Source organism: Salvia hispanica, chromosome 4, assembly GCF_023119035.1.
Source record: "Salvia hispanica cultivar TCC Black 2014 chromosome 4, UniMelb_Shisp_WGS_1.0, whole genome shotgun sequence".
Lineage (NCBI taxonomy): Eukaryota > Viridiplantae > Streptophyta > Magnoliopsida > Lamiales > Lamiaceae > Salvia > Salvia hispanica.
The window spans coordinates 17,357,853-17,385,155 of record NC_062968.1 but is presented as its reverse complement, the minus strand read 5'-3'; the positions used below and the strand labels follow the sequence as shown (position 1 = coordinate 17,385,155).

Genomic DNA, 27,303 nt, shown 5'->3' with positions numbered 1-27,303 from the left:
AGTATAGCAAAAAATCAATTTATTCCTGCGCAAAATATTCATTAATATTTACGTGTAATAATAAGCACCTTTCTTAGTTTTTTATAAACTCCATTAGAGTATTAAATTAGTAGTAATTAATTGCCAAATAACAAAACACATTACTCTTTCACCCTCTATTATTTTCAACATGACTTCCGTTTTTCAGTTACTGAAATTTAATATTTTCACACATTGATATGTATGCGACACGCGAATAAAGATGTTTTTAATAGGGGTTTGGAATTGACTCTAGTAGGCTCAAAAAAAGATGTAAGCACTACCAACTTAAAATGAAAGTTGAATTTGGTATACAACAAGGATTGAGGCTTTGAAAAAGCTATACTTTAAGTTAAATAATCTGTTTGTATTGCCCGCCATTTTAAGTTATGCACCTATTTTAATGTGAAGAAAAGGAAAAGAGAAAATTGTTCTTTCTTCAAATAGAGCTTTAATTTGCGTTGCCACTTTATTTTAGCGACTTTTAAGATATCAATTCAAACTTCATCAAAGAGTTAATTTACTTTTGTGTGACTAATTAAAATCCCTCTCAATATATAAAAGAAAAGACAGAAAGTAAACCTATATTAATTATATGTTATTATATGTAAAAGTTATAAATAATATAATAGAAATAATATATTTTTGCAAATTATAAATATGGGATGTATTAAGATGACAACCCTCTTATTGTAACACCATATCACCATTTTAGGCCATTGGATCTGAAAATCGTGTGCTTGTCATGCTGCCACGTGTAAAAACACGGAGGGGTAAAATAGGAAATTTCTAATTTTACGTTACCAGATTGCGGTGTTGTTCATTGAATATTGCAGTCTTACAACAACAATATTACAGTTTACCACGACTGCAATATCTAATACAGTAGACTGCAAACCCGTGTTTTTTCACGAAACTTAATCCTAGGCGTTCATAAATGAGATCTAACGGACTATATTGGTGATATGGTGTTATCCTATCTATGGTAGCACCATAGTGCACCCCTTACGAATATACTATATATCACCTTTTATATGTAATCAGTACGCTTCTCGTAGAGGAAATTTGAAGTATATCTTTTTCAAAGATTTGGTATGTAATTTTGTATTCTGATCCAAAATTTATTAATTACAGACATATTCCAGAACTATTTTCATAAAATATAAATATACAGAGAGGCTACACTACAATTCATATTTATTGCTAACTGTTTTTTTATCTATTGCTATAAAATATTATGAAAAAAAGGGAAAATAAAGAAATGAAAAATGATTTCAAAATTTTATACAAAAGTATACAAGATTCCTGATCTATAAATTTGAAAAACGTGTATGTGCAAAAAGGTTCGGTGCAGGACGAAGTCCCTTTTCTAACTTTGTATTGTATACAAAATGTCTAAGATTCTAAGATATGATTTTCAGTTCTTGTAAAGAACCGTGTATCAGTTTTCAATCCAATTAAATGGTCAATGACTCAATGTTCTAATAGCATACATAATTCAATTATCGACGGTTAGATTTATTTAGTGGTTTGGACTTTGGATACAACAGACAAATTTTATTTAGTGGTTTGACAGCACAATCAATAAAAAAAAGTTCACTTGGGTGGACCTCTTTCAACTATATAGTGTTATTGACTGATTTCACATTCTTGCAGACTTAAAAACTAGTACTAGGCCTGTTTGGTTTGACGTATTAAAAATCTGGCATAGTTGTTCGCACAGAACACGACGGTACCGGTGTTGTCAAAACTAATTATCATATGATAATCTATCTTGGATTAGATTGTGAGATTATTTTAATTGGAGATGAGTGGCTATAGCCAATTATAACATTATTGTTCGTCTATAATTAAGTTATGAGATTTAATCTCTATATACTTCTAACATGTTTGGTTTGCAAGATTGTATCCGAGATTAAATTTATAGTGTGTTTGGTTAATGAGATTCAAATAATCATGGGATAATTAGTAAATCTTATGACTAAAATAATCTCACAACTCAATTCTAGACTATATCTTGATATTATTTTATCTTAGAAACCGAACACCACCTTCATATATTTAATCATGAGATAATAATATTGCAAATCGAATAACTCTGACATGTACATAGATTCAGAATAATATGCCTTATACAGGCATGAAAAAATGTTAAACTAACTAACAAAATCTTAAACAATTACATTTTTAATTTTCAACTTTAATAGGGTGCTTCTGAAATGGATGAAAAAGCCACAAGACGAGGCATCCTTCTCATGGATGAAAAAGCATGATTAGCCCAAGTGGTAAAGAGGTAATGCCCGAGGCTAAAAGTCTTGGTTCAAGTTCTTTGTAGCATGGCTTTTATTTAAAATCGAGTTCGAGTTCTTTGTAGTGCAACTTTTAAATTTAAATTCATTTATCAATTAAAAAAGCCCGATTAACCCTAAAAAGCCATGGGCATAAATTTAAAATGATATTTAAAACGATACATATTTTTTGATCGGGCCACACATCTATGCTCCGGCCTGCAGTTCTAATATTTAATCCACTTAAACCAACACATTTTTTTTGACAAAAATGGCCTACTAAGTGCCCTTAAAAATTGAATTGTATGGACACTTCACAAGATTCATGTGTGGGATTAGACATTTAACACTATGGGCTTCAAATCCAGAAATAATTTTTTTAATTTATAACATAAAAATGTAAAATAATTGTGATTATATGTTATTATCACATTGGGCCATAAAAATAAATAACAGTTGGACCTAAAATTTTGAAAGCCCAACTCATCCACTGAATCATTTGGCTCTACATTCAATCTGCATCGCCAATTCTGCATTTTCGATCAACACACAGACTGAGACTGTATTTCTGGTGATCCTTCTCTCTGTCCGACGGAATTTCACAACAAATCATGACCATATTTCACTTCTTCAACTGTGCGATTCTCACTTTTGGCCCTCACGCCGTTTACTACTCCGCCACTCCCCTGTAAGCTTAATTTTCGTTTTTACTATTCATCAGATCTCATCGAATTCATGGTGCCCTTGTACCGAATCTGCTTAAATTCTACCCATGGAACTTCAGCTTTTTCCTTATTTATCCTGATTTTATTTATTGGTATCATTACTAGCTTATTAAGATAGTTTTTACATTATTTATTTTAGTGGAATTATTAGGATTCGGTATAATGTTGCATTCGGGATGTTAATGTAGCTTATAAACAAGTCCAAATGTAGTAGGACTTCGAATTGTAGGAATGATTCTTGGAGTTAGGGCATCATGAATTTACAAGCAAATTTTGTGGAGGTTGTAAGTTGTTGTATTGTCTACTGGATCATTATCATTAATCTTGGCTACTTTATTGCTTTCTTCTTTACTGTTTTATTGAGTTGGGTTCCGATAGCTGGAGAAAAAAAATCTTTAATCAGGCTGAGACCTACTTTTGCTTGTGTAAACTACTAAACTTAAGCACCAACCGTTGCAAAGATGTTTTTTGTATTTGAGATTTATATGTATCGATTCTTTGCGTTGAATTTTTAGGAAGCTTGTTTAATTTCACATGATTGTGTTGGGAAAAGTTTTTGGTCTGTTAAGTTGACTGGTTTTATCATATAGATCCGAGTATGACACGATTGGTACTTCAATTAAATCAGCTGTTGTTTATCTCGTGACTGCATTAGTGAAGGTCAGTTGTTCAGATCAGAATGATTGAATGTCTCTACAGTATACATTGATGCTTCTTTTTGGTATTCGTGGGCTCTAATTCATTGAATCTCTTTTGCAGCTTGTATGTCTTGCAACCTTTCTAAAGGTATCTGAAAGTGACAGTTTCGACCCGTATCAGGTATTTCCTTCTTTTAGGATATTTATGCAATTTATCTTTTCTTGTCAATTTGGTATAATGTCCTAAAGTATTGGAAAAGGTAGTGGATCATGTTCACTAGAGTTAGTATCTACTTCTTGATGCAATGGTTTCTGTATGTTTTTGTTGTTGTTTGCAAATATTTTACTAATATTTAGATTGCATGAGGCCATAATATAATCATTTCAAAGCATTTGAGTATTGCCCTATCCATTTCTATAACAATTCACTGAAATGAAACAAGTCGTAATTGTCTTGGATTCTGTTGATGTGTAACATATATTATGTTATTGAGGGATGCAGGAAAATGGATTCTTTGTGGGATGTTTTGACAAATGGCCTTCTTAGTTAGATATGCTAATTTGGTCTTTTCAGCTCGTCATTTTTCTTGTATTCTTATCCTTTGCTTGTGGGGTTGAAGGAGGTCGGTGATAGGGCTTTATATAAGTTTTAGGCTACCTGAGAAATTAGTTTTTGTTTTGTTTCTCCAAATCCTTTAAGGAAAAACTAATCATCATGATTGAAAGTGATTTATTCTCTTCAAAGTTTTAAGGAACACTAATATGTTCTAAACTTTTAAGTTCTGTTTCTCATTGTCTTTCAGGAATTGTTGAAAGCTTTGATTGGATTCATAGATGTTGCTGGGCTTTACTTTGCCTTGACACAATTAACTCATAGGAATATTTCTCAAAATCACAAATTCCAAGCTGTTGGACTTGGTTAGTGCAGTTCTGTTTTCCTCTCATTATTATGATCCCCTTCACTTCCTCCTGGATATTTTGTGCTGTACTGCTTATAAAATATTGTGTATCAGTCATCACAATTCCTGGAATGAAAAAAGTTAATTGGGAAAGAAAGCTTTCTTTTGGCTTGTTCTATTTAAACCCTTCCTCTCGGCTTGGCAAATGAAGCGTTTATAAGAGATGACAATTTAACTAAACATATGTTTGTTCAACTACTTCTGTCCTTTGATTCAGTCCTGGCGATGCAAGAAAGAATAACTTTTAAGATATTTCCTTAGTATATTTAATGGATACTTACAAAGAGCCTTAAATATCTATTTGCTTATCACAACTGAGTCGGACACCAGTAGAATATGTGGGCATTTCTGTATTTTGCTATTCCACAGCAGGCCTTCAGAGCATTGAAGCTATTAAAGGCCTTTTATAGATATTAATGAGCGTAATTTGGCTGATATCTTCCAGCCAAGACCTCCTTACCCACTTTGCTTCTCTCTCTCCATAGTCCACATTCGTCTTTTATTAAAATTGATTGTCTTCATCACACACCCTGAGTTTGGTTGGTGGAAATTTTAATAATACACAGAAGAAGCTGGTCATGCAGATTATGGAAATAATCCTATTTCCTTTTTAAAATTGATACATTCCAGCAGCTGTATTAACTTGCATTTTCATTGAGGATTCTGATGAAAGGAAAAGAGCAGATGTTGATTACAGCCAAAATGCTTTTTCTACTTTGCTTGCTTTCCTATGACATTTAATGTTCCATTTTTTTTGTTGGCAGGTTGGGCTTTTGCTGACTCCGTCCTTCATAGGCTGGCACCGCTTTGGGTTGGTGCCAGGGGATTAGAATTCACGTGGGATTACATCTTGCAGGGTCTGGAAGCAAATGCTAATCTGGTAATACAAGTTTACCATGGTGTTTATTACTTCATTCTCAGCATACCGGATGTCGTTCTAAACCTTTTATGTCATTGTATAATCTAAAAGTTCTTGTGCACTGATTGTGCTTCAGGTGTTGAGTATATCACTAGCGGCATTAGGCTCTCTGATTTGGCTCAGGAAAAACAAGCCTAAGACGTTGATTCCTATCATATATGCTTGTGCCGGAATAGTAGCGACAATGCCATCGATTACAAGGTATGTTGCACTTGTAGATATATTATCGTTGTGGGTGTTGTAGAAAATGCATGATTTAGTATACGGCCCAGAGTTGACGTGTTTTGAGTGTGATTCAAATGGTTTGTTGCAGTTATCTGAAACTTGCCTTGGGGTGGCACTTTCCGAAGGTGGTAGGTTTTGAGCTGTTCACTTCACTGGTGATGGCTTTCATTAGCTGGCAGTTGTTTGCTGCATGCCAGAGACCATCAAACTGAGAGTAGGAAACTGTCTGACTTCATCAATTTGAGGCTGCTGCTGTAGAATTTGTTGTAAAACTCAAACTTTCTTGAGCATATTTAAGAAATTCTATATATAGACATGGTAGTTGAATTTTGAGTGGTGAGAAGAGCTCAACTTTTCGTTTTAAGGTGCTTCTTGTTTTATCTGTTCTGTTCCACTATTCCTATTCATTGGTTAATTCCATTTTTGTACTCTGGCCAGAATCTCTGTATTCTTTGTTTCTGTGCAACCCAAATTGGATCAATTTTGTCTGCGTTGTACACCGCAGAGCAGACGAACTCATTTGTATCGAACTAGTCCTACCCATGCAATTTCACCTTAAGAAAAGCCTACAGGCCGGTTTCTATCATAATAATAGCCATCATGTTGTGCTATACAGTAATTAGTTTTTGTTGATTAGGGATGTCAGGTTGATTCGAATAGCCCAACATAGTAGTTAGATTGAAAATTTATAACCTAAAAAAATTACAACCTGAATAACTCTAACCTAAATAGCCCACAATTGTTGGTTGCGTACGTTGACAGTGGCCATGGTGTGAATAATGACGACCATTGGGAGAGGAGGCTCAGATCTAAAATGTCACCAATCCTGTTGTCTTACTTCCAATCCTTGTGAGAGAATGTTAGTCGAATTGGGGCGGTGAGAGAGTGTACAACGGCGACAAAGAAATGGGAGAGGGGTAGTTTCGGACTTTCGGTTAGCTAGGTTAAACAGTGTACAATCCCACAATTTTTATGGGATTGTTTTTCTGCAAAAATTAGTGATTTTGAGCACTGTGGGCAGCATGGATTATTTTCTTCTGCTTCACCAAAATTATCCATGCTACGAAAACAACAAGAATATTTGTAATTAATGTGACAAACCTTTCTTTTCCTATCTATAAAAAAGGACCTTACCAAACATGCTGTAGCATTTTATCTGCCTATATTATATGCTGGGGGTGGGTTGTAGTTGAGTATCCTATCTGTCCATATTCTATAGTTAACATGGATGTAAATAAAGACTAGTTGGCCAAAATATGACGTAGCACGCACTAACATACGTAAGCCCTTACGTCATACTTAAAATGCTGATAATTATTTAAGATTTGGTAAAAATGAAAGTTCAAGAATCTATTTGCATGTTTCAAAGTGAGGCGACAAGTATGGTCAAATTTGTTTATTCAACTAGACCTGATTTAGTTTAGATATAGACATAAGAATGAATAAAGTGACTTGTAATTGGAATTTCGTAGCAATTCATTCAAATTTTATAAATTCGATCCTCCGATTCTATACTAGGTATATCTCTCATATATACCTTTATTAGTTATAGTGAGTCTATAGGCTGTTAATGTAGCAAATCAAAAACTCAATATTTTACTACTCCATTACAAAAAACACAAATGATCAACGAATTATATGAATGTGTATATGTACTTGATTAAAATACACACACCAGCCATAGAAATTACTAAATCCTAAAATTAGAAGTTAAACAATATGATTTCTATTTGCTAGAATCATTTAAATTGCATAGGTTGACTTGTTGTATGTTTGGTAATATTATTGTGTCATAAATGTAGTCATGTAGATAAAGGGCATTTTTGCCAATTTAGCTTGTTGTCACAAAAGTCTTCTGAATGTGAGGAAGCAGTTGAGGAAGAAACAAGGAAGCTACTGCCTCTCACGATTTGTTGGACCGGTCAGACACATGCCAAAACTAAAAGACTATAATGCCCATGCATTACTACGGAATTCCTATCATTCTTAAGATTCGGATATTTTGTGTTTTAAAACCTCATGTGAGAATTAGTTGATTGCATTCAGTAGCACATTACTTATTTAGATTGCAACATTTACATTTCTACTACAATATCTATTCCCACTCCCACATTTCCAGTTTTACGGTATTTTCCGTAATAAGTGAGGAATGGAAGGGCAATAATGGCACTGCAGCATCCTCTCACGTTGAATATTAAACCCCAAATTCATTTTCAACTCTTTGAAAATTTCCCATTCTTCATCTGCCAAACTAAGCCGCCTTGCGCTCTCTCCTCCTCCTCGGCCCTATCGCCGCCGTCGATAGGGTTCCGCTTTCCTTCACTGCTCACTCCCAACCCCTCAGTCTCCTCCCCACCCCACTGATCTAGCCTCCTCCTTCAATTCCCCCTCCCTTCTCCCGATTTCTCACTGATTTCCTTCACCATGTCATTGTCTGCCTGCTAGACCTCTCTCGCACACCCTTCCTAATCCCCAATCCCGAAATTTTCATCTTCTTCCTCGTCACTTTCTTACAATTCGTCACCATGGCTCTCCGGTTCACCGTGGCCTACTCGGCCACCGTCGCCTCAAACCTCTCCGCCGCCCCCGGGAAGTGCGCCGTCTCCCGATTCTTCCACGACTGCGCCACCCGATCCCGGGCCTTCCAGCACACGCCGTCGCAGACCGACATCCGCCGCCCCCCTGATCGCTCCACCCGAACGACGCCGTTTCACTCTATGCTTGCACAGGAATTGCTCGGTGAAAGCACCCGGTCGCCTGTGATTGGTGGTTTGGTGTCTCTGATGAAGCAATCGGCTGGGGTTTCTTCTGACGTTGGGGTTTTGGGGGTTTCTATGCTTAAGACGTCTGCGATTCTCCCGTTTTTGCCTGGATCTAAGTGGCTGCCCTGTAACGAGCTCGCTACGTCGGAGGTCGATCGAGGTGGAACGGCCGTTGCTAGCGGTAATCGCGCCGTCGTTACAAAAGGATCTTCCAAGAGTGGTAGTGTTAGTGTCGTTGAAAGCAAGTGTTCAGAGGCACTGGCTATGGGGAAGAGCGGTGGTTCAAGCACCGTGAAGGCTATGCACCAGAGCAGCAAAGGTCGTGATAGCAACCGTTGGATTCTGAAATTGATGAATTTTTGCTTCAGCTCCGAGGATGCTAAGGCGGCCTTCACTGCTGTAAGCGTTAGCATTCTGTTCAAATCGACTTTGGCTGAGCCCAGGTCGATCCCGTCCATGTCTATGTACCCGACACTTGATGTGGGCGACAGGATTCTAGCTGAGAAGGTATGCTTTCTTTTGATGGTGGGCCTTTAGTACGTTATTTGAGTTTTTCTTGGCTTTTTGATGTTGGATGCAATTCACTGTTTTTTAGAATTTGTGCATTAAATGGTGTAATAATGAGAAACTATTCCCAACTCTTATGCCATAAACTCAATGATTTTAACTGGAGTAATAAGTAGACATTCTTTTGTATTGCCAGGCAGTAGGTTCAATCATATATATTGTCATTCTGGAATAATGAATACCCCTATATTGATAAATGTTGAAAGCAGGACCCCACCTTCTGTCTTCTTTGAGCTGAGGGATTGGGATTTACCTTGATCTTTCACCCCTTACAAGGGGTGGAACTACCAACCAAACTATACATGACTAACTGAAATTATTCTTAGAAAGAAAATTTCTCCCTGAATTTTAGTAGTTATTGGATAGATTGGACTATTGAGTACTAGAATATTTGTCTATTCTCTCTCTCTCTGAGGAAACACCATTGATGCTGTGTGATTTGAATGTTAGCTGTGCCATTCTTGACTCTTTTATGTTGTGTTTACAGGTTTCTTATATTTTCAAGAAGCCAAATGTCTCAGAAATTGTGATTTTTAAGGCTCCATCATTTCTTCAGGTAATTTTTAAATTTTGTTATCATTATCAGAGTCATTAGTCACTTAGAGTCATGTTATACCATGGAGTTGATATCTAAATGTTTTACTTTTCCTTGCAGGAGTATGGTTTCAGTACGTCTGATGTGTTTATTAAAAGAATCGTAGCAAAAGCTGGGGACTGCGTGGAAGTAAGAAATGCTCATTGATTCTTGGAATTTCTCATCTCAGAGTCTGTTCGTATCTAAATATTTTCCTTGTGCAGGTTCGTGATGGAAAATTGATGGTCAACAGTATAGCCCAGACTGAGGATTACATTTTGGAGCCAATTGATTATGAGTTGGAGCCAGTGGTAAGTTTGTGCTTGTTCCCAGTTCGAGCATATTGATCATGCTATTATAGCAAGAAGAAAACTAACCCATCATTTTGTTTTTAATAGTTTGTGCCAGAGGGCTATGTATTTGTCTTGGGAGATAACCGTAACAACAGTTTTGACTCTCACAACTGGTAAGCAACTCTTTGTCAATATTTTTTACATGCTTGCTTTAGGTCTGAAGGATATTCTTTATTTATTCTGTAGTTTCTGTTTATTTGTTTCTTTATGATCTATCTATTTATTACAACATAAGAACTCTTAATGGTAAGCGATTGGAGCTATGGTGAAAGCAATAAAACTTGTATAGATGGTCTATTTTTGTTTACACTTCATTGCTATAATGAACATGTTTGGAGGTGTATGGAGCCTGAGTTCCAATGTTCTTGTATTGCAGGGGTCCACTGCCTATTGAGAACATTGTCGGGAGATCAGTCTTCCGATATTGGCCTCCTTCAAAAGTGTCGGACACTCTGTATTCGACATACCAGCAGAGCACCCTGGCATTCTCATGACACTTGACCTCCGGCTTATTGGTTAATAGTTTTGACCTCGATTCTTTCATCAAATCCGTTTCTTCCACACTGCAGCCCTTCTGGGCTTATTTGGCCACCGACAGGAATTCTGATTTCCTTCAGTATGTTCGTGTATTGTCTATAAGACGGATAGTGGAATCCTCTGCCACGCCACCACTGCCTCCAGCAGCCTCACATGGCTGGTTTTGGGTTCGTTATGTAATTTATTCAAGTTTCATGTGGTGAAGAATTTGAATCTAATGGATCAAACTCTGTATATGTTGAGGCACCCCCGTGCTACAAATGCTGAAAGCACAGCCATTGATTATGGTGCCAGTCGACTCACAAATGATGGATTCTGTGATGGTGTTGGGTGTTGCATCTGCGGATGCATTCACAGATTAAAGTCATCAGGTCGACTGGGGCAGCCAGGTATTTCGATGGATGGAGGTGAATCCCAGAGTTATTCTGCTGAAACAAGCCTATACTCGTTATAAGTTATTGTTTCGACTGCTGACCTTTCGAGTTACTACTTTGTAGAAGGTGTACAGCAGTAACAGATCCATCTATCGTGTGCTATTATATGAAAAAGGAAAAAAAAATTCATATTTTGAGTTTTTATTTTATCCTTGAAATTTTTGCATTCTAATTTATATGTTTGGCAGGAAATTGAAACGTTATCTTCAACTATGTGAGTAGCTGTTAAATGCTTTGATTTTGGAGAATACAAGCAGAGTAGGGGGAAGGGAAACAAGAAAACCATTCACCCTAACTTAATTTAACTGAGGGGAAAAAGTACTCCATCTCAAAGCCACTACAACCCTTGAGGGAAAAAGCATAATCAAGTGCGCCAATACTACTAATATAATCACAGAAATAATATGCTATGGTTTGTAGTCATATTAGAATTATTAGAATTAAGTTATGAGATTATTTTAGTAGGATGGAGTATAAATTGAACAACTTCTACATATATTAAGTGGGATTTGATCTTTCACTTTGACACATAAATGGTACCTGATTTTTATTTTATATCGTTTTTAGTACTCATGACAAAAATAACCCTGGATACCAAACATGTGATTTTTTTGTTATGGAGGATATTTTTGGAAATTTCAATTAAATAGTACCAAAGATGTGATTTTTTTTCTTCGTTACTTATTTCTTTTTTTCTTCTTTTTTCATTTTTCTTCATTTTATTCTTTCTTTTTACTATATTTTATCTTCCTTTCTTCTTTCTTTTTTCTCCTTAGTTTATGTTTCCTCTTTTCTTTTTACTGTTTTATAAATACATCTAATTGTATTCATAATATAAATCAAGAACAAAACACTTAATTAAATTAATTATTTAAAGTAATTAAATCAATTAAATAATTTTTATTAAATTATTTTATACTCATTTTAAGGTTGAAACACCTAACTAAAAATATTCAACTCTTTATCTCACTACGAATACAATTCACAATTTTAAATTTTTATTAAGACTATATTGATTTGACTATATTGATTTAGTTATTAATTTAATATAAATAATAATAATAATTGTTATTATTATATATATTATACAATTCACAATTTAAATAATAATACTATAATTATTTATTTATTACTACTAATTTTTCTATTACAACAATAATGCTATTATAATAATTAAATATAATTATAGTTATAATTGTATTTACGTATATTTGAATGATATAAATAAATTATTAATTTATAATATTAAAATAATGGTACGAATATTGATTAATAATAATAGTATATAGAGTGAGAAGAATGAAATAAAATATTATAATATCACTTTTGGTACTAGTTTTATTTATACCCAAAATATCCTCCATGACACAAATGGAAAAATGCATTCGTTTAGAGGGCATTTTAGGGTGAAAATCTTATCAGGTTCTAAAAATGTGATTAATAGGTACCAAAAGTGATATAAAATAAAGATCAGGTACCATTTATGTGTGAAAATGAAAGATCAGGTATCATTTATGTAGTTCACCCGTAAATTTTATGTGTTTAGTTTGATTTTAATGTATTATTATTAAAAATTGTTATTGATATTTTAATTTACAATTTTTGATTAAAAAAAATCAAATCTTGATGTATTATTTTATTAATTTAAAGTTAAAGATGGGTGAATAGAAATGTCAATAACAATTTTTTTGAACTTTACCGTGTAAATACAATAATAACGTTGAGCTAAATTTACCTATTTTCGAAGATCATTCATGGCATAACGAAGCTATGCCAAAAGTCGGTCAAAGCTAAAAGTCCACTCATAATTAGTCGAAACATTAAGGTATGAAACAATACTTTATCATTTAAATTAACATTAAGCTATGGACCATGCCATGATGATTGATGCCAACATATTCATGGTATGTGAGAAACAATACAAACGTTTTTATTTTCAGATGATTTTGATACTCTTATCTGACAAATAAATCGTTAAATGTCATTTAGATATGCAGTAGGTATAATTAATTTCTGGTTTTGATTAATAAACTCTTAACTTAATTACAGATCGATAATACCTGCGGTTGAATTTAATTATTATAATACCTTTTGGTGGCAGAGTGATATTTTCAATAAGCTGTTTGCGTAAGCCACTCACATAATTCCACTAAAAAAAACCAAAATTGTTAAATAATAAAATTCCCCGGCGGCAGATCAATTCACCGTCGTCGCCGACAGTCGCCACCCATCACCTTTCATCACTCAACACTCTATCATTTCTCAGTCGACATTCAATAATTCGATGACTGCCCCAAATTCGACGCTATTTTTGCTCACAATTTTCCTTTCCCTTGTGTTGACACACTCGGCAATCATCCCGTCGCGCCCTTTCAACATCTCCCACTACCTCTATCCCAAATTCACGGCCTTAACTGAATCGGACATTCCTCTCCACCCACCGCACTTTTTGCAGGTCGATTTGCAATCTCCAATTTGACTTCAATTGCTTCATTTATCTGTGATTATAGAATGGTTTTCAAATGGTAGAGTGGTTAGAGTTTGTTGATCACGAATCTGATTTGCTACTTTGTGGGTGTTGAAGAATTTGATCATAAATTATGCCAAAATTTATGTTAGAGGAGGAATCTCGTGTGTGTGTTTAGTCAATGAGACTTGTTTTCTGGCAGTGTGATTGAGCTTAGCTATGAGTGGTTATCAAATCACTGTTATCTTCATCTTTTTTTTTGTTGTTTTTGGGATCTGATTCAGGCTGTTTTGGATTCGATTTCTAAAAAAGAGAAATGGGCGTTGGAGGATTTTTGGGTTTCAGAAATGGATGTAAAGAAAGCTAAATACAAGACAGTGCAAAGGTATGACTTTCGGGTTCATGTTGGGAAGATTGAAGTTGCACTTAAGATGCATGATGAAACGTCAGAATGGAAGAAGTTGGTTAGGTTAAGTGAAAATGGGACATCAAACTTTGAGTCACTGGCTAGGAGAATTGGTTCCTCCGCTGTAATTGATAGCTTTAAAGTTGAAGGCCCTTTGGAGTTGATGGTCGTAGGAGAAGATGATCGGCTGTCCCTTACATTTCCGGTATGTCTACTTTCCCTCTCTTTGTTGTGATCTTTTGAACCTGTATATAGACTCCACATTTTTAAAGTGACTTGGATCTTCAGTCACAGTTTGCTACTTAATAAATAAAGTATTTTTTGACATTTGTAATAGGTAGATTATAATTGAGGTTAATGAAGGAAGGAACTAGACATGGAGATGAAGCAGATGCTCTTGAGTTATGTAGCTTACATATGCAACACAATAACCGGATCAAATATCAATATCCCAAATATGGGGGTAGTAGAAGAAACCTTATTATTATTGCTTGAAGAGATTATTTTTAGGTTTGTATTTAATCATTAGATCCTTTTGAGTCCTAGTGTATTAGAAGGTGTATCAAAGTGTGAGTAAAGGCCATTATAATGAACTTTCTTGAAGCATGTTGAGGACTAGAGTATCCATTTTGCGTTGATGCAAAACATTCCTCTGTATAATGTAATGTTGTTCTAGGCTATTCATGTTCAGATACAATCTTCTTCTTAGGCCAGGAAATACCTTCCCTATTTTCCTTCCTAAAATTATCTGTATACTGAGTTAGTGAGTTCCCTAAAACTGAGTTGTGTTTCAGTGATGTTGCATGGTGATCTGGTAATAAGTTGGTCTATTGGGTTTTTCTGCTCGTTTCAAAAGGTTTACTGAGGTGGAAAGCCTCTTGGTCTGTTTTGGACACATTAAATGAGTAATCAGTCCTAAGGTTTTTTCTTAGAAATGAGTTTTAAGATCAGATTTAATTTTGAGAAGAGAACCCAGTTAGAGGCAATGAACCCTTGTTTTAATAACCATTTGTTTTAGTGGAGGGGAGCCGGTGTTATTCGATGTCTTGGTGCTAGCGTCATATGGATGAAGCCACAAGAGTGGACTTCACCCTGGTGGCTACATTCATTGGGTGCAAACGGTGATGTCAAGAAATTGACTTATGAGTTGCTACGCCAGTATGGGTACCACCCATGGAGAATTTATTTATTCCGCATACGGTGCATCTTTATGTGTTATGTTACTTCTGGGTGTATCTCAACATGTTGTGTGAATAAGTTCCTTTCCACCAATGCCACAAAATATTTGACGCCATGACTTAGGCTCACAAAACACACGGTGAATTCAGTACATCCAAGAAACTCTTGTCAGCTTTGGTTCTCATTTTTATAAGTTTGGTTTTTGGGTTGGTGTGTGCAAAATCTGGTTTGCTCCAACTGGATATAAAAACCGGCAATTCTTGATTTTTCTAGTTCTAGCGCCTCCCTGTTATGGGTAGAATCTATGCGCTGCGGGGAGAATCAGCGGTAATCAGCAGATAGCCTTAAAAGTATATAGATATATCAGCAGATAATAATAATATTATTATTTCGTAGAACAATAAATTATAGAGATATGCGTAAAAGTATATAGACATATTAGAGAAAAGTAGTAGGTCTCTTTGATTAAGGCACATATGTATAGTACAACAAAGCCTGACTAAGGCACATATCCAATGTGGGATACTTGTTCCATAACACTCCCCTCAAACTGGAGCATATATGTCAACCATGTCCAGCTTGGTACAAAGTTCTGATAAGTATTTCCCTCAACAGTGTGAAGAAGACATCGGCAACAGTAGTAACAACGGTAGTAGCAGTGGCAGCGGTGGTAGTGGTAGTAGTAGCAGTTGTAGGGAAGAGTAGTAGTAGTGCATTGGTCATATTTTACAGAGTCTATTTCTCAACCTGTTTTAGGTTCAGACTGTTCAGTTGAATCTGAGGTACTGCAGCAGTACAGCAACAACCCACTGGTGAATGCTTTTCAGGTGTTGATGTGTATGCATAAAATGAGCACTGATGCTCTACATAATTTTCCAAGCAAAAATGTTGTCAGTTTTTAGTTTTGAAGGGATAAACATAAGTGGATCTTGTAGACCACAGTTCACTTACTTCCTTCCATATCATAGCCTTTATGGTGTTGTTTTGTAGGATGCCGAAGCACTACTAGGAATTCATGTGCATTTTTATGTATTGTTTTTTGTTTGCTGGGTTAATTGTCCTATAAATTAGAATATTCGGGTTATGTTTAGCGATCTTGCAATGATAATACCCACAATTTTTGTCCGGTTAGATTTCTCTTGCCATGTGTTATAAACTTATTATTTTTAAAGAAACTAATCCTTACCTATCTAGTTTGCATATCTTTTGGGATAGTTGAGGTTGGACTGTTCCTGAGCCTGTAGGAATTAGATATTGTTTATATATTATGAAAATGATCAATTAGGGTATTTAGGGTAATGAAATTTGCATTGGATTTGGTATAATTCCTGGGCAGGTTCTGATAGGATTATTCTGGGTTTCTTCCTTGTTTCGCTTTTCCTTTTTAACAATTGTTTAGTTTTCCAGTCCTGTATTAATTTCTGTTTTGATTTCCTTGTTGATTTACTTGGCACGATCCTTGACTTTATCAAAATCCGACAAATGAGGACTGAGTAGACAACATTTTGACTCCTTAAAAATTGAACTCAGTTTTACTACTCGACTAGTTTCAACTTCTCCCAGAGTTTTCTTGTATTAGTTTCTTACAAATTCATTGGGTGGATTGCTTGACATTTGACAATAGTGATTATTGCCTCTATATTTGTAGCACTATGGAGTTCACTTGTGTCAGCTTTGGAACTTCATAATTTGTAGTACTTCATTAATTTTGCCTGTCTTTTTTGAGGTTTTATAGAAGGTGAAGCCCTCTGAATTTGTTCTCATACATGTGGTGTTGAAGCCATTTATTAGTTTTATTCATACTGCTACAGTAACTAATGATAAATGTATTTTATGCAGTCCTACATCATCTAGTGACAGTTGATTTTCTTGGTTATTCATTTCAGTTGAACAGATCACACTTTGGTTTGCGACGGATATTAGTTGGGGAAGGCATAAGCATAGAAGTGAAGGGCGCTGAAGAAATTTCATTAGTCCATCCTTCCAATTATCAATTTCTGTATGGTATGTTCCGTTATAGGAGATGGAGTGATGTGGGGTCAATATGGCCTGCTCTATGCATGAGATTACTTCCAATACGTATTCAAGGTTCTGCATCCGTGGTTGCCTACAGAAGCGGAAGACCAGGTTCACCTATCCGGACTTCTTCTCGTTCTAAAGATGTGATAAAATTATTGCCAGAGAAGTGTTATGTGAGACAAAACTACGAGAGATCTGTGCATCTCCCTAATTCTCTAGGCACTAGAATCGCGTTGTTAAAAGGTTTGGAGAGCTTCCTGAATGAGACAGACAATCCAAATCCGGCTGCTATGGGATCTCTGAAGGTGAGAATCAGTGCATTTCCCATGTATCGCTTCCCTTTGGAACTGAGAAGAAATATCAGAACTAACGATTCTTACTGGAGCACACTAGCTGAGTGGCGAACGAGGCCTTCTACTGAACGCATAAGGTTTGAAGTTGCAGCAAGAATCAAAGGTGAGGTTCTGAAGCCCCTGGTGATCAAGAAGGTCAGGCCTGTTAATGCCGATTCATTTTCTTGGAGTAGTTTATCATCGAATCTCTCGTTCACCGAGTTGCCCCCTCTGTTTCTCCCTCCGGAATCGTTGACCCTCGACGTGAAATGGTAGGAAAGCGTGTGTATAGCTCAACAGGTTGGAGCCTTTTTTCCTTGTACCTTTGTGTATCGTAACGTTTATCATGTAAGGCATAGTGTTGTGCACAAACCTGAGTGAGATTGTGACATGAAATCGTAGAAGGAAGCAATGGATTTACTTGTGTAACTAAAAGATTTATTTTTGCACTTAGATAATAGAAGTTACCTGAGATGATGTAAAAAAAAATTGTTTTGTTTCAATGAGGATCATGTGTTTTATAAATTGCTGCGTGATTTAGTTTAACTCACAACTTGAATAAAACATTGGTTACGGAGTATAATAACATATGTGTAAATTAATTGGGGACGAATGAAAAAAGAGATTAGTGCCATTAAATTGGGACGGAGGAAGTGTATAATTGTTCGACGTTATTTCTTCTTGTAGTAGTAATTTTTTTTCCCAGCCCATTGACATGGTGAAAGAGTTTTACTGTTTTTTTTTCGCTGCTTATTTTGGTCGTGAATACAGCAATTTATAATTAAAGTTATTGTTGAAATTGTGAGTTGGGTCACTCCATGACAAAGGATAGATTAGGTCGTGAATTTTGTCCTGAATTCACTAATTAAAGGCAAAACAGTCCTTTCAGTAACTATTTTTACTCATTATGTTCATTTTTGTAACTATTTTTTTTTATCCTTTTACCAATATTTTAATAGTACCTATATTCACTATTTTATTTTACAAATTTAGAAGTACTACTCCCTCCGTTCTCACTTTACATAACTCACCAAACATAATTTTTCTTAATTTTCGTACCGAAAAGAAACACCCCATTACTATAGAACGAGGGAATAGTAATTATAGAAAATTAGGGAGATACCTCAATCGTGCTACTGTGAAACTGCCGCCGTAATGACGAGTCTTGGATGTCCACCGTCGCCACCGCCACCGCCACGCCACAAGCTTGTTTGGGAAAACATTATTGTCGGCGCATTTAGTGAGCCTCTCATCAGTCATCACCATAGAACTTTGTCATTCGGTTTTCGGTTGCAATAAAAACGTGGACGATGTCATATATATCATCCATCATCCACTGCAAATAAAATATTATAAAATTCATAAGTCATTTATGTCCGTCTCCAATCATATATATCAAATACTTATCATTTTTTTAAGTATAAAAAATTTATTCAATCATATTGCAAATCTAAACTTATTTTTGCGTTTCTATAAAACAACACTAAATTGTACTCTATCGGTCACACAATAAAAGTCACATTTTATCATTTTGATCCATCCTATAATAAGAATCACACTTCATTTTTACCACAATAAGAATCACACATTTCCACTAACTCACTTCACTCACATTTTATTATAAAACTAATATAAAAAAATGCGTCTTATATTTTCACTAATTTTTCCAACCCAATGTTCTTTATATTTCTTAAAACCCGTGCCCACAATAAGAGCGACTCCTGTTGTGGGACGGAGGGAGTAGCTACTATAAAAAATTTCGTGAGACATATATTCAAAAATAGTGTAAAATTTGAATTTGATGCAAATGATTGGAGTATAATTACTTTTCGTTTTGGTATATACTCAAAAATGTATTTGAGGTTGATGTAAATGGTTGAAGATTATATAACACCTATACTTTTCTTGTCTCTAAAAATAGTCCTCTTTATTAATTTCATTTGTTCCACAAAATTTATCCACATATAATTTTGCAAATTTTTTTATAACTAAACACTACTAATAATGTTGGTGTTATTAGTATCTGTTAGCATTATTTCAATCAATTTTTTTCAATTCTGCTTTTATTTTATTAATTTCGTATTATAATTCATTTCTATAATCTCTATTTTTTTTTAAAGTTGTAGGGGATAAAAGGAGCATTACTTTTCGGTTGATTCCTAACTGATACACATATTTTTAATATGATATAGGAGTAATATTATAATTAAGATCGTTGCAACCATTTATAAAAGTTGACACAGAGAATAAATTGTGTTAACATGGACGAATCATTTTAGGAATGAATCTTTATTTAAGAAAAAAAGAAGAAGCATGGTAACCGTGTCATGAACCGTGAGAGACCATTCACACGGTCAGAAAACAGTGATAGGAGGATCACGCACGTTTAAGATATGCAATATTTGATTAAAAAAACAACCTCAACTCTATTTTTAATATGATGATGTACCGACAATATATATAATATAATAATAAAAATAATAGTGGGAACATTCCCTATTTGGCATGTTTTTATTATTTGCACCTGATAAAGACATGAATTTATTGGGTGGGGCACACGGCGTTATTTTCTTGCACAAAAGAAAAGCCATTTCTTTGGCCAATAATATTCGGTTTTTGGTTATATTTTTATGACAAACAAACCACGCCCATAATAATTGATGATGGTATATGCATTTTTAGTTCATTACAGCACATTGAGAATCCTAAGCGTAACTCAAACCAATTCTAAGCGTAACTCAAACCAATTGCAAAGAGTTATGACTTGTGCTATCACTATTTAATTAACTGATTAAGCAATGGATGGTGAAATGTAACTTAAATGATACTTACTACTTACTACTTAGTATAATATATCAGTTGTCTCATTATAAAATATGAAGTATAGTAATATAGAATTGGGGCATTAAGTATTGTATGCCATACCAAATGTCAAATTAAGTCATTACATACCATATATCATGTCGTTAAATAAATCATGGTCATTAAAATTGTAAAGCAAGGGCATCTCAAAATTGTTTAGAGTATGCAAACTAATAAATAAACCAAGTCATTGCATATCATACAACATGTCTGTTGGATATATTAGAGTGGAATCTTATTTGGACTGTGTTATTTGTTAGCCCGGATGTGATTAATTGGGCTGAGCCCAATTACTTGTCTCCTCTCACCAGATGCTGCCACGTGCCCTCTCTCTTGGATCATGCCTCTCGGCCGTTTGATCTAGGGCTGTGTTTGTTATGTGAGAAGGCTATGCGCCGTTCTCATTACTCACTCTCTAATCTCTCTCTCTCCTCTTTTCGGCTCAGAGCGTCTCTCTCTACTCTCTTCTTCTCCGATGATCTTCCGGCCATCTCTTGGTGATCTTCCATGGTTCTCTGATTGGTAGATCTATTGTGAGTGCTGGTGTGAAGCAATCTCTTCGATTGCTTGGTGCTGGAGAGGAACTAGGGTTTGTGAGAACTCGAAGGTTGTGTGTGGAGATTAGTTCGGTGGAACTTGATCTGGTGTGAGGGGTTTCTCTGGTGGAGGTATTGGTGGTCTGAGGGTTAACTCTATCCAATCCATCTGTGCTCCCTTGGGTCTGGTTCTGGAAGAATAGTATCAGTGTTGTTGTGGCGGGTTGTGAGCCAAGTTTCTTTGATCTGTTGTCTTTCTCTTTGTTCTTAGTTAGTTTCTTGTGTTTAGATCCGAGAGGATCTTTCTTGTTGTTACTGACTTGTGTATTGAGTGTGCAGGTTGAAGTGATTACAAGGAAGGCTGGGTTGATAGCTTCCAAGACCTTGTAATAGTTAGAACTAGATTCTAGTAATCTATGTTTGTTTTGCTTGTGTAAAATCAGCCGCGTGGGTGAGAGTTTGGAGCTGGGATAGCCTTAGTCGGTCTTTGCTGGGTGACGGTCGAGGATTTGAGGTCCCTGCATTGTGTGAAAAGTTTGTGTTTAAATCCTTGTTTTGCTTGTGTGTGTCCTACGGCTGTTTCCCAGTGTGTAAGGCTCTGTGTTTTTACGTCTTGCTTCATGTGTTGCTAAAATGGCTCGGCTGTTGGTTTGGTTCCACATAATGGTAAAATGATTTTGCTATTTGGAAACGAGGAAGATGAAATGTGTTTTGATTCAACAAAAGTTTTCAAAGTTGTTGATGGTTCTTTACGAGGATGCGCTGGGATTAAAATTGATGAGATGAATGAGTTGGCTAGGGCCACTATTGTATTAAATCCTATCGGTCTGTGATTAGGAAAGTTGATCATAAGGAATGTCTAGCTACTTTGAAATGTAGAAATTGCTTGATACTCTTTATTTGAAACCTCTATGTCTTCAGGTATAATTTGCTTGAAAAATTGTTCAAATTTAAAAATTTGGACCTTGCTAAAGATATAGATGACAATGTGGATAGGTTTTCGAGGCTGGTTCGAGGACATTAAGAGATCGAGGTGATAAAACCGTAGATGAATACACTAGTATAGCTAATGAATGTCATACCTGATTCCTATAGTGATGTTAAAGTGCACTTATTAAGTATGGTAGAAGTCTGCTCTCTAGACCTTATAATAAGCTCCACGAGAATCCAAGAACTTGAGCTTAGGGAGGGGCTGGCTGATAGAATGCATAATAAAGTGTTGAATGTGAGGAGGAAGATCTAAATCTAGGGGGCAATGAGCCTAGTAGTGGATTCTGGTAATACCTCAAACTCTAGGAAAAAGTTTAGGTCCGAATGCAGAAGTAAGGATCCACAAAACCTGTAAGTGTTTCAAGCTATTGGTGATTCAGGCCTTTATAAGAAAGATTGCCTTAGAGCTCGAGAAGAATAAGTTTCCCAACAACAATGCCCAGGTTGAAACCCTTGTGAATGTGGCTACTTATGATAATGTGAATGATCTTGTCTTCATGGTGCATGATCTACAATTTGTGAATGCCTCTCTGTGTCCCTTTACATCTAATGATTGGGTTTGTGTGATTGGATGTACTTACCATGTGAGTCCTTTTAAGGAAGTTTTTCACAGTGAAACCTGTAACTAAAACTTTTGTATCGATAGGCACAGTGACAAGAAGTGTGTAATTCTTGGTATTGGCCTTTGTGTGTTTGAAGTTTGAAAATGGTTATGTGCTTTCTGACACTGAAGGATGTCGAGATATGTTCACGATTTGTGCTACAACTTGATGTCTTATGCTAATACTTGAAAATGAGGGTGTGGGGGGAAGATGGGGGAACATGAAAATTTGCAAAGGAACTATGTGTGCATTTCAAAGCTAATAAGAAATGTGGTTTATATGTTTGCAGCATTGTCCTCTCTCATATCAGAAAGGCTTATGCTAATGTTGTTAAAACAGAGATGAAGCATGTTTATGGCATAATAGACTAGGTCACATGAGTGCTAAGGCACAGTATTCTAAAAAAGCATGTCATCTGTCGATAATGATGTTCAAAGTGAGTTGCCTTTACGTGATTCTTGTGTGTTGGGTAAACACCACTTAGAGTTCTTTCTGAATGCTCAGCTCCTTTAATGTGAGTAAATGTATTTTGGAATACTTGCATATGGATGTGCAGGGGTCCTAGCCTGTGTCTTCTCACTACGGATGTGTATACTTCTTGTACGTGATTGATGATTTTCAAGAAAAAAGTTTGGTGTTTTATGAGACATAAGTCGATGTTTTTAAAAACTTAAAACTTAGAGAAAACTAACGGTGAGACTCGAGCGCAAGAAAATTAAGGCTATTAGAAGCGATAATGGCACGGAGTTTTGCAATGTCAGAGACGGATGATTTATGTGATAGTTTTGGAATCAAAAGACATAGAGCGTGCTTATACCCCATGACAAAATGGGGTTCTTTGAGAGAATGAACATAACTTTACTTGAAAAAGTAAGATGCATCTTTCCTAAGTACCGGATTGTCAAAAAAGTTTTGGGGTGAGGCTTTAATGCTTGTTACTTACTTGGTAAATAGGTCTCCTTACGTGCCCCTCTACGGTTGATCGGTGTCTGAATATGTGTTCTATGGCAGCACTCTTGATTATTTCCATCCCCAGGGTTTTTCGTAAATAACAGCTTTTGTGCATAATAAATTCGACAAATTTGAGCCTAGATCTAGGAAATGGTTTTTCTAGGTTACCATGAGGGTGTCGAGGTATAGAGTCGCTAAGGGATGAACCTGGGTTGATGTCATAATAAGTAGGGATGTAGTCTTAAATGAAGATGAATTCCCTGCTAAGGTGACAATGAGCCCGAGATCCTATAGATATGGACAATGAACCCCTTAATGAGGTGGAGTCCTGCGAGATACACTCAGGTGGAGCATCCTAGTGATGCTCCAAGTGAAGTGGGCTTGACCATTTAGGAACACTTATCCGGTCCTATACTCTGACTAGACACACAATGAAGGAAATCGAAATGTGATGCTTGATAATCCTGCCCAAAATGTTAGCGACAATGTGCCCAGTTTGCATAATAGTCTGTGAGAAATTCTCCTCCTGTTGCTTTACTCAGAATGTGTCACATAGCCCAGTGGCATCCAAAATTATTGATAATACTAATTGCGAGTTATGTGTTATCCAGAGAGATAGAACTAGAAGAATTGAATGTTAATAGACCTTCTAGGTCTGACTAACTGTTGGTTTAGTTGTTCTTTATAAATTTGGCTTTCAATGTGTATGGCTGATGGGGATGATCTCGAACTTATAAGCGGTACTAAGTCAAAGTTAAGTCGAGTGGCATAAAGCCATGTTGGAGGAGATCAGTCTCTAAAAATTAATCTTCTTGGATTAACTGTACCTTTGCCTCTGGTGCATACGTGGTTGATTGCGAGGTGGCTTTACAAATTGTAAAATGAGGTGGAAGGCCTTAGGTACAAGGCTAGATTAGTGGCGAGGCTTTACCAGAAACAAGAGGGGTAGATTACACACGAGAAATTTTTGCCCGCTGTTGTTAAGTTCCTGCTGCTCATTTTAATTGAGAATTAAAGCAAATGGATGTTAAAGCTGCTTTCTTACATGGTGATCTTGATAAGCCCATTTTTATGAAAGCATTTTGAGGGCTTTGTTGATCCCAGTTTCCAAATCATGTATGCTTTAAAAAAGGCCTTATATGGTTTAAAAGCAGTACTTGGCGGTGGAATATCCAAGTTTAACAGCATGTATGCGAGAAGTTAGGTTTGGTCAAAAGTACCTTTGATGCATGCCTATATGTTAAGAATCTTGATGCGTAGCTGTATTCTTGCTTTTATATGTTGATGATATCTTTATAATGGGTCTTGTTTGAAAACCATTAAGGGTGTACGAAGCACGCGAGTGAAATTTTGACATGTAGGATCTAGGTAAGGCTCGAGAAAATCTTAGGGATTATTATCTATGAGATAGAAAAGACATCCACCACTTGTGTTGCATCGAGACATGTGTACAAAATTCGAAAAGAAGTTTAACATGTTTGATCTTGGCACATTACGTGTGGCTATATTTTGCTCATTTTATGTTGAGTAAAGACCTATGCCCTAAGTCTTGAGTACGAGGTTGATCTTTATGAAGAGAGTTCTCTATGCTAATCTTATTGGATCTGTGATGTATTTGATAGATTAGCACTAGGCACGATATTCTTTATGTTTGTTTCATGTCTTAGTAGATACATGTCTAATCAGAGGTCCTGTTCATTGGGGCTTCTGAAATGGCTTAGATACCCAAACAAGCTACTTAAGTATGGTTTATGTTATTCTAAATGTGATGATGGTGTTTTACTATTGGTTTTGTGGATTAACTATCTTGTGTGAAGAGGAGATAAGAGGAAGTTCCTTTCTATCACATGTGTTTACGGTGTGTAGGTCTTGCATAAGTTGGAAATCCCCGGTTACGACACATTGTGGGGCCTTCTGCCAGGGCAGGTCGGAGTATATTGCCATCACGAAGGCGATGAAAATTTGTAGCAGGATTCAAATGGAGTGCTTTCCTTCGAGTTTGTGAGAAACCTCTCATTTGTGTTCTGCGGTTCTCAATCTGCTATTCGGTTATGTAAAAATCTTGTTTTGCATGATAGAGAACAAATCATATAGATGTAAGGTTTCATTACATCGGAGATGTGTAGAAAAGGTGAAGTGTTTCTTCAAAAGGTGCGTACGAGATAAAAACCCGGTGACAGGAACTAAGCCCTTACCATTGGAAAACTTCTTTCTACGCATTAAGTTTTGCACTTTGATCTAGGATGGAGTTGCAAAAGACCTTAGCAAATCTTATGTCTGGCGTAGTAGGAGTGGTAGATGGTGGAGGCATGAAGTCTTTTAGGTTGTGGGTATCGGCCCCTCTGGTGTCTAAATGGCAACATTGGATCCCAAAATGCTTGTGGACTTAGTCCTTTAGTCTTGAGGATGCACTTATGATTATGATGAATGTGCCTTAGCTACAACGCCAGTTGGTTTTCCCGAGAATAAAGTCCAAGGTGGAGTATGTTGGATATATTAGAGTGGAATCTTATTTGAAATTTGTGTTATTTGTTAGCCCGGATGTGATGAGTGGGTGAGCCAGTCTTGTCCTCCTCTCACCGAGATCTTCTCCCACGTGCCCTCTCTCTTGAATCATGCCTCTCGGCCGTTTGATCTAGAAATTTGTGTTTGTTATGTGAGAAGTATGCCGTTCTCATTCTCTTCATTCAATCTCTGCTATATAACACCGGTTGGAGCGTCTCTCTCTACTCTCTTCTCAGATGATCTTCCGGCCATCTCTTGGTAATCTTCCATGGTTCTCGATTGGTAGATGCATTTGTGAAAGTCTTCAGTGTGAAGCAATCTCTTCGATTCTTTGGTGTGGAAGAACTAGGGTTTGTGAGAACTGTGAAGGTTGTGTGTGGAGATTAGTTCGGTGGAACTTGATGCAGTGTGAGGGTTTCTGCGAGTGGAGGTATTGGTGGTCGAGGGTTAACTCTATCAATCCATGCGTAGCTCCCTTAGGTCTAGTTCGGAAGAATAGATCGGTGTTGTTGTGGCGAGGTTCGAGCGAGTTTCTTTGATGCATTTGTCTTTCTCTTTGTTCTTAGTTAGTTTCTTGTGTTTAGATCAGGGATCTTTCTTGATACCCAGTTGTGTATTGAGTGTGCGAGAGTGAAGTGATTACAAGAGGAAGAATTTGGGTTGATAGCTTCCAAGACCTTGTAATAGTTAGAACTAGATTTCTGGTAATCATGTTTGTTTTGCTTGTGTAAAATCAGCCGTGTGGGTGAGAGTTTGGCTAAGATCTCTTGTACGAAGCAAAGAGGTTTCGGTAATTAGTGAATACATGCGATCGATCCCTCCTGATGTCGTTTTGGAATGTAATAAGACATCAAAGGTTTAAAAAAAACTATTTTAACACAACTTTAATATAGCTCATTATTTATTGATTCCTTTTTAGCCATCATTTCAAAACTACAAAATTCATCATTCAACCATAAGCTATAAAAAATTATGGCATTTGAACAAGTTCAGCATTCACATTACACACGAAACAAATATAAACAAATTACTACTTTAACGCATCATTTTGTCCATATAAAAGTCATTTTCTAATATAAATAAGGTCATCTAGATCTAAGCTCACCAGTCAAGTTAGCATAAAACACAAAACCTGCCATTTTCAAAACAAAATAGGCATTCCAATTTAGAAAAATTATCACGCTGTAATGACCGAATGATACTACTATATATTAGTAGTTCATAATTTGATCATTGTGATTCCATTCTCAATATAAATCCAAATGTCGTTTAATTCATTGGATCTAGGCAATGAATGTTAGGACTAGCTAAATTACTCTTCTAATGAATTAGATCTTCATATAGTCCAATGATATACGAAGTATTAATTATGCAACATTTATATCTTAATAATTTGTGATTGTGACATATACCTGAATTCAATCATTCAATCAAAATTCTATAAAAATGTAAACT

At 36.0% G+C, this 27,303-nt stretch overlaps 3 protein-coding genes and 1 long non-coding RNA gene across 4 annotated transcripts; 3 read left to right on the top strand and 1 right to left on the bottom strand.

The window, feature by feature from the left end:
• The first annotated feature begins 2,829 nt into the window (after window positions 1–2,829).
• Window positions 2,830–6,209, top strand: LOC125219200 (transmembrane protein 147-like). Its single transcript, XM_048121110.1, has 7 exons — window positions 2,830–2,994; window positions 3,622–3,691; window positions 3,791–3,850; window positions 4,473–4,587; window positions 5,393–5,508; window positions 5,624–5,748; window positions 5,861–6,209. The coding sequence occupies exons 1-7, from the start codon at window positions 2,918–2,920 to the stop codon at window positions 5,982–5,984; spliced, it is 687 nt and encodes a 228-aa protein (XP_047977067.1). The 5' UTR covers window positions 2,830–2,917; the 3' UTR covers window positions 5,985–6,209.
• Window positions 6,210–7,980: 1,771 nt separating this feature from the next.
• Window positions 7,981–11,143, top strand: LOC125221912 (thylakoidal processing peptidase 1, chloroplastic-like). The gene is made up of 6 exons (XM_048124240.1): window positions 7,981–9,041; window positions 9,589–9,657; window positions 9,757–9,825; window positions 9,900–9,986; window positions 10,074–10,141; window positions 10,405–11,143. Exons 1-6 carry the CDS (start codon window positions 8,298–8,300, stop codon window positions 10,520–10,522), a joined length of 1,155 nt encoding a protein of 384 aa, XP_047980197.1. The 5' UTR covers window positions 7,981–8,297; the 3' UTR covers window positions 10,523–11,143.
• Window positions 11,144–13,263: 2,120 nt separating this feature from the next.
• LOC125223376 lies at window positions 13,264–18,637 on the bottom strand. The gene is made up of 2 exons (XR_007176706.1): window positions 18,526–18,637; window positions 13,264–13,497 (listed from the first exon to the last, which is right to left on the bottom strand). It is a non-coding gene; the product is annotated as an uncharacterized LOC125223376 (long non-coding RNA).
• On the top strand, window positions 13,284–17,927 carry LOC125223375. Its single transcript, XM_048126498.1, has 3 exons — window positions 13,284–13,454; window positions 13,751–14,077; window positions 16,938–17,927. The coding sequence occupies exons 1-3, from the start codon at window positions 13,284–13,286 to the stop codon at window positions 17,676–17,678; spliced, it is 1,239 nt and encodes a 412-aa protein (XP_047982455.1). The 3' UTR covers window positions 17,679–17,927.
• Window positions 18,638–27,303: the final 8,666 nt, after the last annotated feature.

Coding starts and splice junctions, on each gene's coding strand:
- LOC125219200 (XM_048121110.1), top strand. CDS start 2,918: ATGACCATATTTCACTTCTTCAACTGTGCGATTCTCACTTTTGGCCCT. Junction 3,692..3,790: donor TCGTGACTGCATTAGTGAAG/GTCAGTTGTTCA, acceptor TCTCTTTTGCAG/CTTGTATGTCTTGCAACCTT. Junction 5,749..5,860: donor ACAATGCCATCGATTACAAG/GTATGTTGCACT, acceptor GGTTTGTTGCAG/TTATCTGAAACTTGCCTTGG.
- LOC125221912 (XM_048124240.1), top strand. CDS start 8,298: ATGGCTCTCCGGTTCACCGTGGCCTACTCGGCCACCGTCGCCTCAAAC. Junction 9,658..9,756: donor AGGCTCCATCATTTCTTCAG/GTAATTTTTAAA, acceptor TTTTCCTTGCAG/GAGTATGGTTTCAGTACGTC. Junction 9,826..9,899: donor AAGCTGGGGACTGCGTGGAA/GTAAGAAATGCT, acceptor TTCCTTGTGCAG/GTTCGTGATGGAAAATTGAT.
- LOC125223375 (XM_048126498.1), top strand. CDS start 13,284: ATGACTGCCCCAAATTCGACGCTATTTTTGCTCACAATTTTCCTTTCC. Junction 13,455..13,750: donor ACCCACCGCACTTTTTGCAG/GTCGATTTGCAA, acceptor GATCTGATTCAG/GCTGTTTTGGATTCGATTTC. Junction 14,078..16,937: donor GGCTGTCCCTTACATTTCCG/GTATGTCTACTT, acceptor TATTCATTTCAG/TTGAACAGATCACACTTTGG.